Source organism: Perissodus microlepis, chromosome 12 (assembly GCF_051167445.1).
Source record: "Perissodus microlepis isolate ML-2025 ecotype Zambia chromosome 12, ASM5116744v1, whole genome shotgun sequence".
Lineage (NCBI taxonomy): Eukaryota > Metazoa > Chordata > Actinopteri > Cichliformes > Cichlidae > Perissodus > Perissodus microlepis.
Window position 1 is genome coordinate 30217421 of NC_140472.1, and position 22065 is coordinate 30239485.

General features: G+C 38.3%; 1 protein-coding gene across 4 annotated transcripts in view; it reads right to left on the minus strand.

Moving 5' to 3' along the window:
* The window catches only part of taok3a (TAO kinase 3a), a 62969-nt gene that overhangs the window by 20444 nt on the left and 20460 nt on the right, over positions 1 to 22065 (minus strand). For all 4 annotated transcript variants that reach the window (XM_084947454.1, XM_084947456.1, XM_084947455.1 and 1 more), the window contains exons 2-11: positions 17374 to 17487; positions 10314 to 10553; positions 7862 to 7933; positions 7013 to 7114; positions 6342 to 6387; positions 5215 to 5311; positions 4615 to 4728; positions 3826 to 3917; positions 3537 to 3630; positions 1232 to 1313 (exon numbers count right to left, since the gene is read on the minus strand). In XM_084947454.1, coding sequence (XP_084803580.1) covers positions 1232 to 1313; positions 3537 to 3630; positions 3826 to 3917; positions 4615 to 4728; positions 5215 to 5311; positions 6342 to 6387; positions 7013 to 7114; positions 7862 to 7933; positions 10314 to 10445 — 831 coding nt within the window. In that variant the 5' untranslated portion in view covers positions 10446 to 10553; positions 17374 to 17487. The remainder of the gene's footprint in view (positions 1 to 1231; positions 1314 to 3536; positions 3631 to 3825; positions 3918 to 4614; positions 4729 to 5214; positions 5312 to 6341; positions 6388 to 7012; positions 7115 to 7861; positions 7934 to 10313; positions 10554 to 17373; positions 17488 to 22065) is intronic.

Consider the following 22065-nt stretch of genomic DNA (forward strand, 5'->3'; position numbering starts at 1 on the left):
GCTCAAGGCCCACAGATTAGTGACCTGATTTTCCCTTTAAAGCGCTTGGAGGGGCGTGTGCCTGTGTGTGCGTGTGTGTGTGTGTGTGTGTGTGTGTGTGTGTGTGTGTGTGTGTGTGTGTGTGTGTGTGTGTGTGTGTGCGCCTGCACTAAAATGAAGAGTAAATTTGTGTGCGTCTCAGAAGAGAAAGTGGGGTATTAATCATAAACTAACACCCCAACCCCCAAGCCCTTCAGTATAAAGCAGGCCCTTGGACACTGATCCAAAGTCTGTTTGGTACTTATCCCTCTTTAATGTTTTTTTCAGTAAGGATTTGGGTCAGGGGTGCTTGGAAGAGTGCATTCCAGTCAAAAGCCCCATCCTATCCAGACAACAGTCCAGATCCCTTTAGTTAACCACTTCCTAACCTCACACCTTCCTCCATAAAGTGAGACAGGTGTGAAAAGTCCTGGTTGGGATTCAACACCACTGAGCGTGATCACCAAGAACTTAAAACTCTTAGTGCACCAATAGGATTACCTGTTGGTCACACAAACAAAAAGATCATCTCCTCAATCACAGGGAAACACAATGGACATGCATGGATTATCAGCGTGTATGCTTATTGTGGTTTTGGAGATACATATGGGCTGTCACTGGCAGGATGGCTTTAAAAAAAACAAAAAAAACCCCCAAAAAAACCAAACTTGCAGCTTTAAACGTTTAGTTTTACGAGATTATTTTATCTGTGTTTGACAACAGTAACATTTTGCGTTTTAAGGGGTTAGATGAGTTGTATTATATATGAGTTTTAAGGTAAAATAACCGTTGCGGTTCCACATTCATACACTCTGAAGAGCATGGAGGACTGTGCCAACACGACTGGCACATCAGTGTTCGTCAACATCAGTACTCAAATGCAATTATTTATGTCCAAAACAATAAATTTATTTTCTTTGTCTTTCTACTCATTTTATCACACCGTATAAAATGTCACAACAATAAAAGTAATGAGATGCAGCTCTGTGGAGCTCAATTGTCTTCCTGTGTCTTATCCCTTGGCTGTGAGGCAACGGGGGGAATAAAAAAAAATAATCTCAGTAGGATGCTTGATTCCTGTGCTTGAAGAAGACAGTGTATATATGCTTGCGTATTAGGGAGCCGTGGGTGGATGGGAGTGACTCATCCTCATGACTGACTGAGACAGGAAGTGAGGTCACAGCTGGAAAGATTACTGAGGAAACCCACTCACTCGTAGCAGCTCCCCCGACGAGGGTCTGTCCTGAGGAATTTTCAGCAGGCAATAGTCAACAAAGCTGCGAAAGAGGTCAGACCTAGGTAAAGAGGACAGTGAGAAAGAAGTCAGTCATAGTCCTTCTTGGACTAATATTTTTAAAATTAGAAAAATCTTAAGTAGAAATGACAGTGACAAGCTAAAAAGCCATGCCATCTGTCCTTTTTGGCAATTAATGACTAATGTACAAGGAGGAGCAATCCACAGCTCTTTGGTGTTTAATATATCAGTGACTTAAGTAGAACAATCTTGCATAATCTCTTAGTGTAGCCCCGAATGGGAACTATATATGGATTATGTAAATATGTGGAGCAATAAAAATATAGGCCAGTGGAGCTGTGGTCTAAATATCTAATCATGGCAATATAGCACGGTAGATATACCACCATATGTTTTGTTTGCTGTTATGAGTTGTTAAGATAAAATAGACTGGAATGCTCTTTAGGTTTATTAAAATACACATTGAGGGTATACGACTGAGATCTCCCTCAACCTCTACTTCTCTCTCAGTTGCTAGCATAGATCCATGCCTAGTCTTGTAGGTCATGCGAATGTGTTCACAGTCTGGCCTTGTGTTTGTGTATGAAGCCAATGTCTCTACTTGTCTCATCTGGATGTTGCTAATGCCTCGGGCCCCTGGAGCTCCTCCGAAAATACCACAACCCTGTGCTGTCCCACACAATCGCTCACCTAAAGCACGATACTAGAAATCAACACTAATTTTACAACAGATGTCATAGGCAGCAAGTTTTAACTTTAAAGAACTGCCTTGCCTCACGTTTCTCATGACCTGCTCACAATACTCGTGCCTACTTAAAGGTTTAAAAAGAAACATTGTTATTTAATGAACGCTTGTGTGAAACTGATGCACATGTTCTACAGTATGAGGCAGGTAAACGGTTGCATTCAGCTACTCCTGAGGAGCTGTGTGACAGAGACAAATTTTTACAACATATTACAAGGAACTCCTGCACGACACTGCATACCTAGGACATCACATGCATACCATGGCAGTCACAGCATGGCAGAAGTACACAGGAGTAAATTACAGGGAGAACATCAAGCACAGGGTTAATATTTGATGAGTGCCGTTTCCCCAATGACAATCATACCACACATGCTGTGGTTACAGCAACTCAGAGGAGCAGTAGCATATTTGTTCCTTTGCTAAATTCCTGCCAGTGTCTTGCATTTTTTGCTAATTGAGATCACCTAGTTCTCAGTTCATACATGCTGCTGAATATGTATCCGCTTTTCTTCTGTTCCCAAATTATTCCTTTACTACCAAGATTGTGCTAGCTAATACTGAGCCCATTGTTCATACAATAAATATAAAGATATAAAAATATTATATAGCTTATATAGCATTTATTCATTAACTGAGAATAAAAAACATAAAAAGCTAAGCTATGGTGGCTTATGTAGAGTGCTTGGATTATTCTACTAACTAAGTCAACTGCATATTGAATAAATGATTTCACTTCTTATAGTCCTCCAGATAAAAAAAAATGTATACCTTTTATGATGAGATTTGTTTTTAAACAGTAATTCATTTAAGCTTTTTTCTTGAATTTACAAAAAAGCATATCAGTTTTAAATGCTGTTTCTCAGTTTTTTAGATGACATAAACATTTCATGACAATATCTAGCAGCTCCGCTGGTCTTGTCTGACAATGTGGGATATATTGGTGATGTAAAGAGACAGCAAAGAGCTGTTTAAAACCTGCTGGCCTAAATTAAATTGCTAAATTTTTTTTGATGTCTGGAAGGACATTCCCTAGAGAATCTATTAGCTTCCGCAGTCATGAGCTGTGAGGCTGAAAGCTGCATAAAATAATGCATAAAGCAAGCTGTTTTCCCATATTTAGAACACCTCATACGTGCATGGAGGAATATATTTGTATGTTAGTATGGCAAGCTTAAAGTGTGAGTTAAATTACTTGGAATAGCAGGAGAATATTCGTGCTGTTTTGTTTAGATGCTGCCTTAAAGCTCAGCAGAAATGGTGTGGGTAGCTGCAGTGTGTTTCTTTGGTAGCTGTTTCCCAGGTAATTACATAAGAGACTTAGAGTGTGCCCTTGCACATGGCCTGTCGCAGGGATCACAGGTCATGCAGATTAACACAGGGATGTCTTACTCTGGCTGAACCCTGACTGGAATGGACTTTAATGTTCACGGTTGACTGGGTGCATTATATCAGTGGTTATACTGGATTTTTTTTGGGTGTATGGTAATTTTGTAACATCAAGGTGCTAAAACTTACCACTCATTGGACTGCAGTGTGGGAGAGTCGTTCTGGGCAATGTGATATAAGGCACTCATGGCATTCATGTTGAACAAGGGTGGTTTACGTTCCGCTAAAATGAGAAAAGATGTGAGAATAACATATACAGTGTGCACATTTTCGCATCAGCTTCTCCTTGAATGAGGGAGAAGCTGAAGTCTAAAAAATAAGTAGTACAAACAAATAACTTTTAATCGGCTTAAGTCTGCTGAATTTCAGTCTGAGCCAATAAATGTATTATTTGACCAGTGGGTAGGTGTTTGCTCACCCAGTTCAATACAAGTGATCCCCAGTGACCAGATGTCCACTTTTCCTTCATACTGGCCCTCATCCATGGCTAGGATCACTTCTGGGGCCATCCTGAATACAAAGGCAGACACACGCACACACGCGTATGCACACACTTTATCAAGTATGGAAAAAAATCCATGAAAATGTTATAATCTTCTAAGCTTCTCAGAGTTTTTAAAGACTCTGGTATGCTGTGATAGCAGCTTAGTTTTTGGAATATATGTTTCTATACTTGTGTGACAATTTTTCATATGCATGACTACTAGTCCACCAGTATATGGGATGCCTTTGTTTACCATTAAAGCTGCTGTGAATATGTGAGTGAATATTTTATTTTAGTGCATAAGCAATTGAAAGCCAATTGCGGAAAACTATCAATATGAATTTAAAAAAATCTTGTCAGTTCTTTCTCAAACTGAATTAATAATGACTAACATGTTGCAGATGCAGCATGTTAGTCACGTTAGTCACTGCTTCCAATGTAATGAATAAACTTTCTCATGGATTTTATGAGAACTGCTATTTGCTTGTTTAGGCATATAACCCACATATTAAACTGCTTTCACGTTTATGTGTCTATCTAGGTGCATGACTCTAGAACAACAAACATCTGCCAACAACAATGTTTAAATAAAATTGGCAGAAAAACAGAAAAAAAAAAAGACATAAAATAGCTCATTTGTACTAAACATGTGCAAGATAAAGAAGAAACTTAATCTTCTCTTCTCTGAAGAGGAGGTTCCATGTTTGTCTTGTGTGTACTGACCAGTAAGGTGTGCCCACAAAGGAGTTGGCAGGTGAGGCAATGGAGGCGGAGCCAAAGTCAGCCAATTTGACTTGACCCAGCTCAGTCAGCAGGATATTACCAGCTTTCACATCTCTGGATAAGGGAAAAGAGCATGAAGACAGCAAAGACAGAAAAGAGAAAAAGTCACATTAGCTCCACTTATATATTATGCATATGTGCCAGGTGACTGATATGTGCCAAGTTAGTCCTACCTCCAATGAGGCAGTCCAGTTTTTATTCACTTTTGACCAACACAACACAGTTGGGTATTTAAAGATGTCATGTTTGATTTAACATTTTAAATCTATGCCCTTTGAAACTTAAAATGATACAGAACAGTAAAAAGGATTTATTTGATGTGGTTGTTGGATGCCAATCATATCTTCCCACCTTAAAAGATACAACTGTGTACAGCAATAAGGTGGGAAGGTGATGTCCAAGAGTGAGTAAGTATAGACATGATGTTTTACAACTTAATTAGTAAACACTGCAATAAATGAAGAACATAACTGTCTTATGTTATCATGTTCCATGTTTTCACTCTATGTTGCCTGTAAGCAAGGAAAGAAATAGACTCACCTGTGAATCATATTATGGGAATGTAGGTAAGCCAGTCCTAGCAAGGCACCATGGGTAATGGCAGCAATTTCCATTTCTTGGAGTGGTTTTTTATGAACTATGGAAGAAATAAGTACAACGAATGGATTGAGCGGAAATAACATGAATGATTCAAATAGTTATTTCTATCCAAGATTGTGGAAGTGCAGACTTCATGTGCTCAGCTCTGGAAAGCACAGTATCATGGCTTTAACAATTAAGACCAACTGTACTGATCTGTCCACACACTGCAGTAATAAAGTAATCCCAGTAAACAGTTGAGTTTCCTAAGCTGGCACCCTGAGTCCTGCTGTTCTAAAAATTGTGCCAAGGCAAAAGGTCACTGCAGAACTACGACTGAGAATTTTTATATAAAGGCTAAACTCCCCAAAACAGTCTGGGAACGACTGTCACAACTGTGTACTCTGTCAGTAGTGAGTATTCGCATGGGTGTTTAAAATAAGTCAGTAGCTTCAAGAGTGGTTAGAGGATGGGGAGTTCAGGGAATTCAAGCTCTTAAAAGTGATATAGATATTTTTTGCCAGGCGCTGAAATCTAAGAAACAAATATGTTTTCCATCTGCGATAAACAGTGGTTTAAAATGTAGTACTATTAAAGCAGATTACACATTTACATTACATTATCTTGCTCCAGTATCCAAGGACGCAAATGGGGAGAGTGCCCCTAAGCATACAATCACAGCAAATATTTAGTAAGGCCCACAAAATGAACCAAATAATCACAGAAAATTGGAGAACATGAGGTTTTACAAGTTTTTAAAGATAACTACAGTTATCTGATAGCAGGCAGTTCCTTATTTTTTGGTAGTCCAAAAAAATCCTCAATAAGGTCAAGCAGTCATAGTCTACTTCTGCTCCTAAAACAGCTTAAATTAGCTAAAGGGCATACTTTACAGTGCACAACCAAGCTAAAAGACCAAAGTTGCTTTTCATTAGTTTTGTTTTGACAAGTTTGGGGTTTACAAAAGTTTCAGGAGTGACTTCCTGGAAAAAAAATGTTAACACTTCCACCCTGTTACTGACAAAAAAGCCATTATAAAATTATGAAATATCTGAATGTATTGGCATATCAAACACTGATAAACATACCCTCCAGTAAATCTGATGCAGAGCCCAGACAGTACTCCATCACCAGCTGAAAGAGAAAATAGTTAAACCTCAAATAAAATGGAAACTAATCACTCACATGGAATGAGCACCGTCATAAATTTTAATTAAAGCTTTAAGTCAAGTTTGTGAAAAGTCCTAGTCTAAAGAATGTAGAGGAAGTGGGCGTACAACAGTTAGCCACAACATTAAAATCAAACAGAAAAGTGAAGTGACTAACACTTATTATCTTGATGGCAGAGGTCTTGCGTAACAGGACAGTGTGTAGAAATAGCTCAAGCCCTAGCCTCTAAACTCTGCAGATTCAAAACTGGTCAAACATCAGTGGGATCTACCAGAGCAGGCACAACCCGCAGAAGCACCACCCAGCAATCTGCAGCCAATGTTCTTATGACAGACACCAGAAGCCCCAATGGGACAGAGTTGATTTGGCAGTGCACTGTAGGCGGTTTTGATGTTGTGGCTGATCAGTGTACACAAAGAAACATAAGTACACACTAGGAAAACATACAGAGCAGGACATGAAAACAAAAGAATGTAAGTAAAGAATGAGAGAGCAGAAGAGAGAAAGATAAATCAAGTATCCTGCCAGACTAAAAAAAAAATGAGGAACTTGAACAAAAAAAAGAGGATGTAGAAAAGGATCTACAAACCCAGGCAGTGTTGTCTTTCAAGTAGCAGCCTTTGTACTCAATTGTGTTTGGGTGTCGCAGCTGTCCCAAAAACTTGACTTCCTTAATGATGTCCTGCCACTTCTGCAAAAGGAAAGAATGATTCCAGCCTTTAGGTACTATTAAACTAACACTTAACTAAGACTTTAAATAAAATGCATTAACCAGTGACAGATATTTTACATCTGTATCTCTCTATTGACAGAAAAGTTTTCTTTAAAGGCACTGCACCAATATAAATAATAAACAAACTGAAAGCTGGCTCCACTTCAACTAGTATGGAAAAGTTTGACAATAGCTTGCAAGTGCCCTCACACAAAACCATCACTCACTGTTTTATAAAAAGATACAAGTTGACTAAACCACTGAGATGTGGGCTTGAGTTCAGCCGAAGTACAAGCTGTGATCCCATAGGATGCCTTCTGAAATATGCTTCTGCCTAAACATTTCCAGCAGTTTTCTTGAGGTAGACACATGTTTGTTCCAAGCTTTGCATCTGGTGTGGGCAATTATCTTCCATTATTTTCACATTATTTCTGTTCCTTCAGAGTAACTAACCACCACATGACACATCTCACAACTTCACAAGCATAGCATCAAGCTGTGTGAAGTAGCAGAAAATGATGTAATGCTGCTTTTTGCATTCTGAGCTATACCTCCCACATCATAGAAAAAAAAAAAGGTTATCTGACCAAACCTAACCAAATGCTCACTTGAGGTTTTTCTTTTTTTGGTCCTTCTGATATGGTTCCACAGACAAAATCATCTAAAACTGGTGCATTCACATTGTATGTGCCATGTCTACATTTTCCAGCATGTAGATTTTCTTACTTCAGTAGTCTGCTTGCCATTATAGGACATCTTTTTGATGGCCACCACCTCGTTGGAGTAGGAGTTCCGAGCCTGAGAGAGAAAATAGAAAAGATCACACTCTATTAAGGTCTTTAAACACGAGGTCTAAATGCTTAGGAAAAGACAGCTCACACGAAGACAAATACAGTAAACCTCCCACAGGATATAACAAGGCCTCATGTTTGTTTTCGGTACCTTTAGGGTACCTTTTTGGTCCCCTAGCCACAAAGTTATATTGGCATTCCACAACATAAACATACATACAGATTCAAAAGTGATCTTAATGCCCACAGGGTAACTTTTGGTCTTCTATTAAAATGTGAAAGTTAACATCAAAAGGTCACTACATAAATATTATAATTATAGAAAAAATAAAACATAACATGTACTGTACCTAAAAAGCACGAGCTATAGCAGCCTGTTATTGGACAGTGGTGGTACATATTAGTTCAGGGACCAATCTAATGTAAAACATCCAAGTGCAAGTAAAACTAAATACTTACTTTAATCTAAAATAAATATCCATCTGAACAACGTAAATCAGGTGAGGTTTATCTACAGCCACTTTAACTGTTTGAGTTATCTGTCCACATTTACATGTGCATGTTAAACCCATAGTGTTAACCTCTGAGGCACTTTGCCTCAGGGACAGCTAGGCTGTGGCTCAGCCTAAGCCCTTATCTGAGCTTCATCCCACTTACAATTGAATGGGAAATTCATGTTGAGATTCAAATGGAATTACAGTAACAGGAGGCAAGAGAGTATTCCCATTTGACTTTTTTTCAGATTAATTTGATCCCAATGATTGCCTGTCAGTTTATGCATAAGAGCATGCATTCCTCTTATGATAGGATACAGATAGATGGCATTAGATATGAGGAAACAAAAATCAATCAAAACTAAGAAATTTAAATAGGCTAATTGTATTGCTAATTGCATTAGAAGGGAATGTATTACTAATTACAATTCTTTAATTCAGCAACCATTATCAGAGTGTGTGTGAACCCCTTGTTGGTGTTGGGTCTGTGTTCTCGGGAGGTAATTTCCCCTTGTTTCCTACTGTAACGGGAGTTACTCGTTTGTCTTTAAACAAGTACAAAAGCAGTCACAGTTATAGTTAGGGAATTTATGTATTTGACAATGCACATTTACTGTGGTAACTACTGTATTTTTTTTTCCTATAGTCATTACTTTTACAGATTCAGACTAACTTCAAAAAGAAAACAAACAAACAAAAGGTGTCCTTTGAGTATCCACTTTCTAAAAATCAGGTGAGAGAAGCTCCGATTAGCCACTAGTAATAGATAACAGCAAGTGATTCACTGATGTACTGATTCATCTCTCAGGCAAAAATTCATACTAACCTGTCTTCAGGTTGGAGTGTATCAGAATGGGTTAAAAAAAACAACAACAAAAAAAAAAAAACAACCTTACCTGCTTTGAATAGAAAATATTGTGATGTTTAAATAAATACTGTTCTTAAAAGATATAATAAATTAGCATAAATGAAACATAAGGGAGTAAGTAGTAGTAGTTTTTGTAAAGCTGTAAACATGAGTTGCGATTGACAAAGATTTTAGAGTATCGTATGTATCGATTTTGTATAACACAATAAAAACTTTTCTTTTTTTAATCATAATGTATCCTTAGTTCAATCACTGAAAAAATAAAGCTATTAACAACATTTACAAAAACTGCCCTTGCTGACAGCAAGCACTGTTGTAATAGGGATAGTGCAAGTGTGTCAGTGAGCACAGGACTGACATCAGGGCAGGATTTAGACACACACTTGAGATTGTTAGCCAGACGGATATGGGCACTAGGACTACTACTGATGTACTGGTTGTGTGTACGTGTACATGACATGGGATAGTAAAGCCCTGGCAGTCAAGAAAATCCTCCTCCTTCATTGACTACTACTTTGTATTTATATATCAACAGAACAGCTGTCTTGCAAGGCAGGGAGGAGGCTTATCGCCCCTAGTCCTGCATCTGGAGGAAAAGGGAGAAAGGAGGAGAAAAAGGAGAATACAGGATGCGTTTCATTCCCTCCTCCATGCAGCTTTAATATCAAAGCTTGATGAGTAATTAGTGATGATGAGATTAATAAGAAACAGAAAAAGTGCTGAGAGAAGATCTGTCTCCACTTAACTGCTTTCAAAGAGCCATAATGTGGTGCACTACATTTACAGCATATAGTATGTGTATATGCAACTAGCTAATAACAATGATAAGCTGCAATATATAATGTTAAAAGTGTTTATGCAACTTCTTAAATGATCCAACCACTTTTGCTGTTCTTTCAGATCTGTATCGCTAAAGCTGCAAAGCTCAAATTAAGTGCTTTAAATCTATCGCAAAAAGAATAATTTCTAATTTACTTCAAGGCCTTTGAAAGCCAGAGTTACCATAATTGTGAAACGATACTTACAAAGTAGACGGCCCCAAAGCTGCCATGGCCGATCTCATGCAGGTCACAGAAAACGTCCTCTGGGTCATCTTTGAAGAAGAGGTCAGCCAACTCGGGGTCCTTCGGTACTCCTTTCCGTGTGGACGACGGCATTATGTGCTGGACATGGGCTAGGCGCCAGGGACCGCACTCACATACACGCTACTTCTGCTACTACCACCACCAAATATCCACGACGGGTCCGGCATTGGCCAGCTAGACCTGGGAAAAAGAAAGGTCAAGAGAATAGACTATTAGGCTGATATTTACTGCCATGCACTGGATAACAACACATTTGTTTCCTAGCATATATGCTAAAATTAGATGCATTTACACCCAAGGATGGTTGTTGATACTTGTGAACATCCAGACACTGTTTGATTTAATGTCACTTCACAGAATATCCTTATTTCATGTGCAATATGCAGGGCTTCTTTGAGTATTTTCATTAGTGCTTCTCATTGACAGCTGATAGGTGATAAGACAGGAAAAAAATAAATAAAAAAATGTTTGCTAATAATGACGACGATAGCCGTCTAGTCCTGCTGCTCATCACACACAGTCACACTTACATACACAGTCACACGCACATGTTTGACAGCAGAAGTTGAGTCACTGATGCATCATTTCCACACATGGACATAGTGCCCGCGCACACACACAAACACACTAATGCTGACTCTTTTGTATCACAAGGCTGCAGCCAGGCCATCAAGCGTGTATGCATCCTGGACACCCTGCTCCAGTTAGCTTCGTTGAACATGCAACACACATTCACACCCATGCACGCAGGCGCACAGCATCTCTCTGATACCAGTGTCTCTCATTCTCTCCCTCTCTCTTTCTTTCTACCATGAAATCTGTGTGCACATCAGCCAGATGCAGCAAGTAAATCTGGCTCCAAAGGCCAGCCCCACACAGAGAAAGATGACATACAGGCAGAGGCAGCAAGACACACAGGCACCCAGGCCAAGACACTAAGCATCAGCATCATCCTAATCCTCTGCTCTTAAAGGGATCTAAGCCATTGCACCCACTCCAAAAATATCAGTCTTAAAGGCAAAGTCCTGAGCCCTCTGTTCCATAGCACCAGATGCATAATGATTCCAGCCTTGGGGTTTTGAGTATGGACAGAAATATGTGTCACTAGGCTTCGTGTATGTTTTGGTTATTGGAATTTCGTTTGAGAAACATGGATTTTTTTTCCAACACGTGGCCACAAAAAGCTAAATAACAGCTTTTATTGTACTTTAAACTGTCCACTTGATGTAACCAGGAAGCTACTGTCAGCTTCTTGTGCTACTCTTGATAAGTTTTTCCACAGATATACTGGGCTGATGACACTACCCAATTCAATGTAAAGGATATGAGCTTGGACATAAGTAAGTTTTAAAGACTTTTGAAATATCAAAGTAAGTAAAGTGAGTGGTTTGCAGCAAAAAGACTTGCTGCTGTGCTTCATATTCCAAAATATAAATATAAATCAAACTATACAGTGACACTGCCCACAGTCTATTTCAGTGAATGTTAGACATAATGATGAAGAAAACCACAATGACACACATGCTGCTTCTTATGAACTTCTGCGTATAGAAAGGTCTCATGGAGCACTGTGACAGCCTGCTGCCATTTAAAAAGCTGCCGTAACATCTCAGCTTTGGGTAAATCAGTTGTGCTGTAGCTTGACTAAAATCAATTTCATGGCATTTAGCCCTGCCTTCTCTTGAAGAATGCTCCACAACATTCTTGTAAGTAGCCACAGATTTACACATAAACAACGGCCATGGTTCCAGTTTATCAGCCTGTATAAGGTGAGAGATCATACATGCAGGTTTACAAATTAGTTTAAGGCATCTATTGGTCATAGAGGGTTTTTTTCTCAGAAACAAAACCCTAATATGGCTTCTTTATGACTATAATAAAAATCTTACAGTTGATGAAGTGTGTACAATATAGCAGTGTAGCTGTTTGTACACAAACTTATACTGCGCACAGTTACTGTTGCATAATGGTTCAGTAAAAACTTGGTTAAACAGCTCGAAGCTCTTTGTGATCTCATCAAATATCCAATCAATGAGCTTTTTCAATAATGTGGGTTGTAAATTAAACATTAGTACTATTTTATTAATGTGTATGTTATATTTATTCCAACATAAAAGTGCAATAAAAGAATATAAATCAGTTTAAGAAACTTGCATACATCGCCTTATATCTGGATGCATGTGTGTGCAATGTTTATTCTTACATAAACACATATATACAGCAGTAAGTATTTAATTTGTTTTTTCCTAAGTGCACCTACAATATGAACCTGTGTGTGTCCATGTCTGTGTTAGTGACTCTGAAACATTTGTCTGTGTGTCTCCTGGTTGCATCAGCCCCGTCTTTCTCTCATCTCTCCTGCTTAAGCTCTCTAACATAACTACTAAAAAAAAAAGCCTGACACAACCTCCATCTCACCTTTCTCCCCACACCCACAGCATATAGTGCACATAAGTACAGATATACATGTACATACCCTCACTATGATGCATTCATTACTTGGTACAGGGTAACAAAAATGAGAGGGGGGAGAAAATAAAAAGTCCAACAGAGTAAGTGGGCTTTACCCGAACTCTGAAAGCTGATCTAAGCCACAAAGATGGAAACAGTCAGGAGATTGTTCTAAGAGACAAAAATGAAGTAAATGAACACCGAATTCATGTGATCACTCCAGAGACTGAACACCTCCTTCTCTCGTTCTTTTCCATTCTTCCTCCTCCAGTCTCCTGAAATGTGTGAAGTGATGCAATGTGGCAACAACAGGTTGTAACTCAGGGGGCTTCGTAAAGCTGTTACTAGCCCAGCAAAGCCCAGTGTTTGGGGTGTGTGTGTGTGTGTGTGTGTGTGTGTGTGTGTGTGTGTGTGTGTGTGTGTGTGTGTGTGTGTGTGTGTTAAGGATCTATGAATGGCATTGTTCTGAGAGAGCTGATTAGGCAAATGGCTTAGACAGATTAAATGCTTGTGTGTGTAAATTTTTTACAACATACTCATAGCCACATTTTCAAAGAATGTCACTATACATATGCGTAGGTGTGAATCTTTTTGCATGTGCAGAAATAATGTACACCTAGTGTGTAAATGGGATGTGTGTGAGGCGCAGGTGGGTAATTAGGCTACCGGATTTGCTATATACAATAAGCTATACATCATAAATATAAATTATGTGCAAAAGAGATTATGTGATTTATGCTAATCTGACTAGTACTTACACAAACACAGCTTCACTAGAGAATTTAATATGTTTTGAAGAGCAATTAGAAGGATTTTCCACTAAAATTCTTGATAGTGAGTTCATACATGAACTGGCAGTGTTTGGTCCCAAAAAATTCAAAACATACTGTTTCCAGGCAGGGGTTAGCATTGACAAGCTTTTATCAGGTATTACCAGTAAAAAATCCTGTCATGATATTTACAAATGTAATGTATTATCTTTCTAGTGCACATATTTGTTAAAAAAAAAAAAAAAGAAGTTTAAAACAACAACAGTGCTTGTATCTTGATACACTACACCAACAACACATTTATTCTAATGTCAGTAAACACAATCAAAAAATATTTATGGGAGTTTAACATTAGGCATATACAAGAAACATACATGCAGAAACAAAGCATATCCATAATACCCTTAGGCCCCCTCTTAGCATTGCTATCACTAATTAATGTGCCAACGTGTTCTTAAGGACCACTCAAGCTGACAGATATGGCTCTATACCATCTGCGGCACTGCAAGTATTTAAATGGGCCGCCGCAATGTAAATTCTTGGCCAGTTATATGAAAATAAGCTACATACCATAAAATGGTCCAGAAAGCCAATCATACCAATACTGTTCAAATTGAGCATTTAGAAAGGTTTTCAATACAGGATTTGTATTCATTATTTTTTTTAAATGATTATATTCTTTTAAACAATACCTGAATAACAGACTGTGCAAGGGCATAAGAATTAACTGGGCTACCACATAGACAAGAGAGAAAAGAGGAAACAGAATTGTTTTGTATAATTGATATTATTGATAAATGAAAACAGACGACAGCTTCACAGAAATATTGAGTGTCTTCTGTGCAAAAGGTGAGTAAACTAATTCTGAAACCCATTGTATTGTACAGGAGTTATTAAAAAAGTTTCTAAGACCGTATCAATAATAATTAATAAATGACAGTATCAATAATTGCCTGAAAAAGCTTCTGAGGTTGTTTGTGTACATTTACATCACAAATGCAGGTATGCACTAATGTATGTATGTTCATGTTTACACATGGATAAACAGGGTACTGTACACAAGCATGTATCTGCACCAATACATCAATGAGAGCACACAATTGCCCATATGTTTCTGTATAGCCAGGGGGGTTTAGCAGCTTACTGGCCCTCCTCCCAGCTTTAGACAGGAACAGGAATTAGACAGACTGTGGGAATTCTTACTGGGATTCAAATCACCAGCTCTAATCAGAAACGGAAAAAAAAGAAGCAGAAAATCCACCAAACTGTACGCTGAGGCTAGTCCTATGGTGGGTATGTGTGTGAGAGTGAAAGAATAAGAATTACGTAATAATCCAGTTCTCTCAACTCCTATCATGACATTATAGAAAGCGGGCTTAGAGCCTTAGTAGTGTGTATTAGTGTAGTAGTGTGCGCAGATAGAGCCTCACATCTCACCGGAGTAGGAGAAGGTCCTTGGAGGATACAGCATTTGTGTGTGTGACATGTGCATGCATGTGTGTGTTTATGCCTCTGCATGGCATAAAATGGGTCAACCTTGTTATTGTATGAATAATATAAAAGCCTACTTAAATGCACAATCCAAGGTTGTATAGTGATGACAAGCCAAATTAAAGCTACAGATGTGATAACACTCTTTCTTATTGTGGAAAGTCTGTGAAGTGTATGTTCTGAATCAACACAAATGGCCATTTAAGGATAGACTACATATATTTGGCACAACCTCAATAGTGTAATAGCTTAATTTGAATGGTAATTCTCCAGACTGCTGCCTGGCCACTGAGTTCAGGCAGATGTAGTGAACTGATGACTCTAAAGCACTCACAGGCAGTGGTGGAGTCCCCACTGAAGCACAAGCCTGAGGGTCATTTTGACCTGTCCTGAGGTTGAGCAATGATATTAAAATCAGGAACAAGTAGATAAAACTCCAAATGCAAGCATCAAGCAAACTGCCACCATAAACTATTAAGTGGATTATCTTTCTGCAATTTCCATGGTGCACGGGTAGACTCCACAAAGATGCACACATGCAACCTGCACCCTTCTCTCATCAAAGGAAGCAAAGTCTACCTGCTTCTATATGCATAATATTAGACAAATCACCCACCATAACATAACATCAATTAATAAAGGATTGGTGGAGAGAGCAATAATAAAAAGGATAGATAACGTATTTGAAGAAATAGGTGTCAGGACTGTCAAAAACAGGTATATCAGTATTATTGGAGCTTTCAGTTTAAGCTCAAGGGTTATTTTTTTGTTTGTTTTTTAAAGGACAGATTTTGCAGTTTGTAGCCCTTATCTGTGTACTACAAATAACCCATCAAATTAAATTTATTATGGGCATGATATTCAGTCAAACAGAATCTAATATGACACATGGGGTTATCATGCAAGATTAGCAGTCTGTTGGTTTGGTGAACAGAGTGGCCTGGAATGGAGTGAAATTCGAGGCCTAAATTATTGTTGCAGTCTGTCTCTGTTCACAGTTAATTCATCTTCTTTCAAATGGTAGCCACACTCATGAGGATGTATGCAGGAAGCATGAAGAGTTAGGCATATTATATAAAATAAACACAAAAAAAACACTTTCATTTCTTTGACAGATAGATTTCCATTCTCATATGAAGCCATGACACAAAGCTGCTAAGGGCATTAACATTTAATCAGGTGGCAGAATCACTTCAGGCCATGTGAGCCCCTGTTTTCCTATGAAGAAAGTGAAGACATGAAACATTTGCAGCTAAAGTCAAAAGTTCACTCCGTTTCATCCTCGACACCTTGCCAGTTACATTTTTAAGCAGTATTTGTGACCTGTCTTATGGACCTGATTGTGAAGCAGCTCTCTAAAGTGTGAACTTAACAGATTCTTTGCCCTTGAGCTCACAAGACTGACAGTGAGGGGAAGTCGAGACATTTCAAATAAGTCTTTATCCTTGCCTAGAGAGGCGTTCTGTAACCAAAATCATTCCTCTCTACCACACCCAATCCCCACAAGCTTTTTTCCTCCCCAATCAGGGTGTGACTCAGCAGCAAGCTTTGCCTACGGCACAGAATGTACACTCACTCACACACGCTTTCCTTTTCACTGATTCCAATGATGGCTGTGGGCTCTCTGTGTAAAGATGACAAGTTGGCAGAAGGATTTACATTTTTGCCTAATTCATAAAAGACTGCAAACCACAGACAAACCTCAAGTTCTTCAATCGCTACAGCTTAGTGGTGCCCGAGCAAAATGACTTTCTATGGAAAACTGAAAACAACTATGGTATAACAAAGTAAACCAAACAAAAACGTTCCTTTTAATGCAAAACTTGTCCACCAAATTCAACTGCAGTACTTAATCCGAGTCATTTCAAAAACACAATCACAATGACTATAGAAAAAAAGAACAGTGATGTAGCTGTGACATAACATGAACTTTCATTTTAATTTAAACTGCTTTTAACTTCAAAACTGGTCCAGGCAAGAAAGTTTTTTTGCATGTCACAACCTGAGGAAAAATTCTTGCAAATCAGTGTGAAAGAGAGGTGATTGGCTGTCAAGTACATCAGAGAGCCAGCAGGGCAGAAGCTTTCAATATTGACCCAGTTTGCATTTGGCTGATCCCTGTGTCGTCTGTCTTAACTGTAACATGAAGGGGATTTCTGACACACAAATGAATTCATTGTATTAAAAATAAAATAAAACAAAAAATAAAAAACTGCTCATAGACAGATCATTATAATATGCAAAAACAATACATCAAACAGCCTCAGAGAGTCAAATACATAACCTACCTGTAGAAATGTGTTGAGGGGTGTGTAGGACTAGCCTGTCTTCCCTCTCTCTTCTCGGTTTAAATCCAGTGTTGCATTTTTTCAGATGCCCTCATGACTGGTGGAATACTGCTCCTGGGATTTAAAAAAAGAGAAGCAAAAATAAACAAATAAAATTTTGGGTGGGATATTTTAGACACTATGATTATCAATTTGATCTCATATCATTAGCTTCACTCTGAAAGTGCCTACTTTGTCAACCATTTAGTATTTTTTCCCCATTTCACAACATTTTACAGTCTCAACAAGCATCTGAACTACATTTTATATCATCTTCCTTACCCTAGAGTACCAAAGGGTTGTTCATTGGCTCATAAAACAAGAAAGGAGGAAAGTAATATTTACCGGTAAGAACCATAAGGAATTCTTTACAGCCATAGGTGTAGTGTCACAGAGTGTACGGTAACAAAGGTCACTAAATCATCACTGAGCGTAAATAATCAAAAGTGTCATGTAAAAATTTAAGTTCCATTGATTGAGTCATCAGTTCAACAGCATATATATGAGATACACTAAATTATAACTGTAACCATGTCATAGGTGCACTCTGGAACTGAAACAAATAGCATGACACATCTGATAACAGCAGATGGTGAAATGACTCAACAGCCAATGAAAATCATTTTAGTGATAGATACTTAATATGTTCTCAGTTTCGGGAAAGATGGCAAATTTCCATAACAAAAACAGAAAATTTAGCGGAAATGTAATCTGTGTACATTTTCTCTAAAAAGGCGGGCGTAAGATGTTTTTTGCCTTAAAATGCTCATTGGTATAACTTTATTCAGTGCAGCAGTAAAAATACAGGCACCATCTTCATGGATCCACAGTCTACCTTTATGCAGAATGACAGATACAAAAACCATGTTCATGTTGAGTGATTTTCTACACCCACTTGGCCATGTTCACAGGGAGCTCGAGGTCTATGCCAGACTACAGTCAGCTGACAACATCTCAGGCTAGATATCCGAGCATTTTATATGAAGAAGTGCTTCCTATTTTGCAGACAAATGCATCTTCTTTCAAATACATGAGTTCAAGGACACTACATACAGTGCTTATGGACACAAGCTTTTGCAAGCACACCCACAAGCAAGCATAATATTTTGTTTTCATCTACGTACACACACACACAGTATTACACATATAGTCGATTCACACATACACATCAAATCTGAGAGAGTTGTTCTGACAGCAGAGCGCTGTCAGCTACTGGCCTTTATTTCGTTCTGACAAGCAGGTGGAACAGCATCAACTACCAGTGAATCCAACCTCACCCACAACTACATAATCGTTTTGAGACGGGCACACAATAAAAATCAATTGTTGTCTCGGACAATCAAGATTTACAGTAGATCTGTTATTTAGGACACAAATGACACTGTGACCTTTTCGTTTGAGCAACCGAATTCCTGTGTCTAATCAAACTGGAATGAGTCCTTTCCTAATCTCCTCCGCCTCCCACATTACAGTCATTTTTACCCTTCTCTCTCTCTCTGTCTTATTGGTTAACCCCACTACTTCCTCCTCTCTCTTTTTGATGGTGCCGAGTGGCAGATTGGACGCTCAAAGGAACCACATTCAATAATAAAACAGGGAGAGGGGATTCAGAGATGAGAGAAGAGAGATAAAAATGTATTGTGCCCCTTCTGAGTGTCCCTGAATGATTTATAACACAACTGACGCTTGCATGAGCCTCTGGGAAAGTTGTGGCTGCACTTCTCCTCCTCCTCGCTTACTCCACCCGGCTTGGCATTTATGACCAAGCAACAATGAAAAGAAAAAGATGTACAGTCTATGTAGTGGGAATAAGTATAACAGTACATGTTTATTTGCATCTTTTATTTGAGTCTTCGAGTTCTTGACGAGGTCAATTTTATTTGATGGACTGATAAGAACATATAGGCAGCATTGTGAGTGTTTTTAAGAGGTTTCGATTGTCTTCACTTTGAAATAAAATAATGCATTTTACACTGATGTACTGTACTGTGTGAGCTATATAAGGGCTTTTAAAATACACTAATTTGAAATGAGTCAAAATCTTGTTCAGTTAATTATGTGACATGGCTGTACAAATTGTCATAATTTCATTGAAACAATCTTTTATCAAATTGGATTGATGATTAATTATCTGTTAACTGAGCAATTAGTTAATGGATTAAGGGTTAGAGGTATAAACACAGAAAAGCATGCAGACTGTAAAGATACTTCATTTGAATAAAAAACATGAATATTTTATGTACAGTACAAAAATGAAGAATAAATCAGCAGAATGAGTTACAATAGATAAACCATGTTGTCACAAGCAAACATAATCAAGTCTTAAGGCAATTTTGTAAATACTGGTCCTTTACACATTTTATGTGAATGAAACAGAAAAGAGGTCATATTAAATTAAAAAAATGAAAGTTAAACTGGAATGTCTCCTGGCCTGGTGGCTTAGAAGCATACTGCTGCAATGCCAACCAAATGTTTCAGAGCATTCAGTGGGTGTGCATACATGTGAGTCGTGGTGTTGGAGGAAAAGAGAAGGTTATAAAGGTTAGCGGGCCAGCTGCAGCATGACATGATGAAATGTGCTTTAACAAAGAAAAGAAAAAAACAGAAAAATGGCTGAGACTAAGGCACAGAGCATGTGGTCATGCCTTAAACAGTAAAGTAAAAAAAAAGGGATATTGTGGGTTTGTAGAAGATAAGTTAAAGAGTGTGACAGCCCATGTGAAAAGTTTCTGATTTTAAGGCTCTTAACTCGTCCATGCTCACCATGTACAAACATAAATGAGTGAAATACTAATCAAATTACTTCTTATTCCAAGTTCAGAAGAATTAAGGTAACGTATGCTCTGAAAAACATGCATAACACCATCTCTGACATTCTATGTTAACATTCTTTCATAAACTTCATTAGTGTATTGCCTAGAAATCAAAATCCTGAAATCCATCTCTCACTTTCTGTTCCTCCTGTTATGACACACTGCGATATGAATCAGAAATCTTGAGTCACATGTTGTCAATTTCCAAGACACAACTTGGCCAACAAAAACTGCTTCAACCGCCTAACATTGCATTTCTTGTTTTTGGTTGGAAAAAAAAAAAGAAAACAAAAAAAGAAAAACTGCTTTCAAGGGGATTGGCCAAACAATTCATCAAGTGAGGGTGTCAAACATGGACTTTGTCCAACTTTAATCCCCTTTTAGTTTCAGTTTTTAGATGTAAAAACAAAATGTCACAAAACTGGTTGTAGACGTTATAAACAATGACATCACTTCCTTCATGGAAACCTGGGGAATTTTGTGCAATCTAAGAACTGAAAGCACAAGAAATGGTGTCAGTAGCGAACTTTTGAATTATGTGCATAATTGGAGCACTAAAAACCAGTTAGGCTAGTTTAATAGTTCATCCTTCTTTTTTGAGTGTTGATTTTCCTAAATTTAAATGAATGACACTAAGACTCAAAGTTTACAAATGTAATCAATGACTCCCAGTGTGGCTGAGGATGACTGAGGTGGGTTTTTGATGAGTCATTTTGGAGTTGTGCTTAAAATCATGTCCCATAGTGACACACCGCTTTAAATAAAGCCGAGGCAACCAAAATATGAGGCTATTTCAACAACACGAAAAATTCTTCCCGGATGAAAATAAACTAATCCAGCGAGATAGAAAGAAACTAAACATTATGTTCTGATTATTCTGCCAGGGTGGCATGGTGTGGATTTTTATAGCAGTGACTCATTTTCACACAGTGAAGAATACACACATACACATACATAGTTTATGCTGTAAAGCAGGATTTGGAGACTTCAGGGCAGCTCTCATCTCAAGAGCTTAGTGGCACTACTGAGACATGCATGCATACAAACGCACACACGCACACAAGACTGTTACCTTCTCAGATTAGTTTTAAGCCTAATGCCAACATAAATGTAGGCGTTGGTGGATTGAGGGACAAATACTAGACAAATAAGTGGCCCATCCACCGACCTAAACCCTGGGCCAATTCTTACTCATTAGTTTATTTGAAGTGATTCGCTCTTGTTGCCTTAAAGCAACAACAGATCAGAACCTCACAGTGGGTACTTTATTTGTGCTTTAGATGACTTATGATGAACTCTGCACAGATTACTTTGATGGACCTCTACATTTCTATCTCGCTTAAGCACCGTGGGGATGAAGTACAGATTAGAGATGAGCTAGTGTGCCTACGATCGTGACTTAAACTAATGCAGAGACAACAAATGTAATAGGCAGCTTTATCAGCAGAATTTTTTTTTTTTGTTTTGGGGGGGGTTTCCATTGTGTGAATGGAAAAAAAATGTGGAAGACTTTTGGTCAGTAATCACATCCTTAAAGAAAAAAGGGAAAAAACTAAGTCCCCGCTCTATAAAAAACTATGTCTGGATCGCCATAACTTTCACAGGAAACATTTTAAAAATCATGCATAGAGCTAGAAAGGGCTCCGTGGCATTTGTCAGCTCTAGGTAAGAGTGTCTGTTTACTACTGTGTGAGGGGGAGGGGAAAAAAAAAAAAAAGAAGAAGAAGAAGAAGAAGTGTTGTTACGCTTCCTACCACTGATTACCCTGAAAATTCTCATAATGCAAAATAAGGATGCAAGGATAGGGGAAAAATATCTGCAGAAGTCTTGATTTGACTGG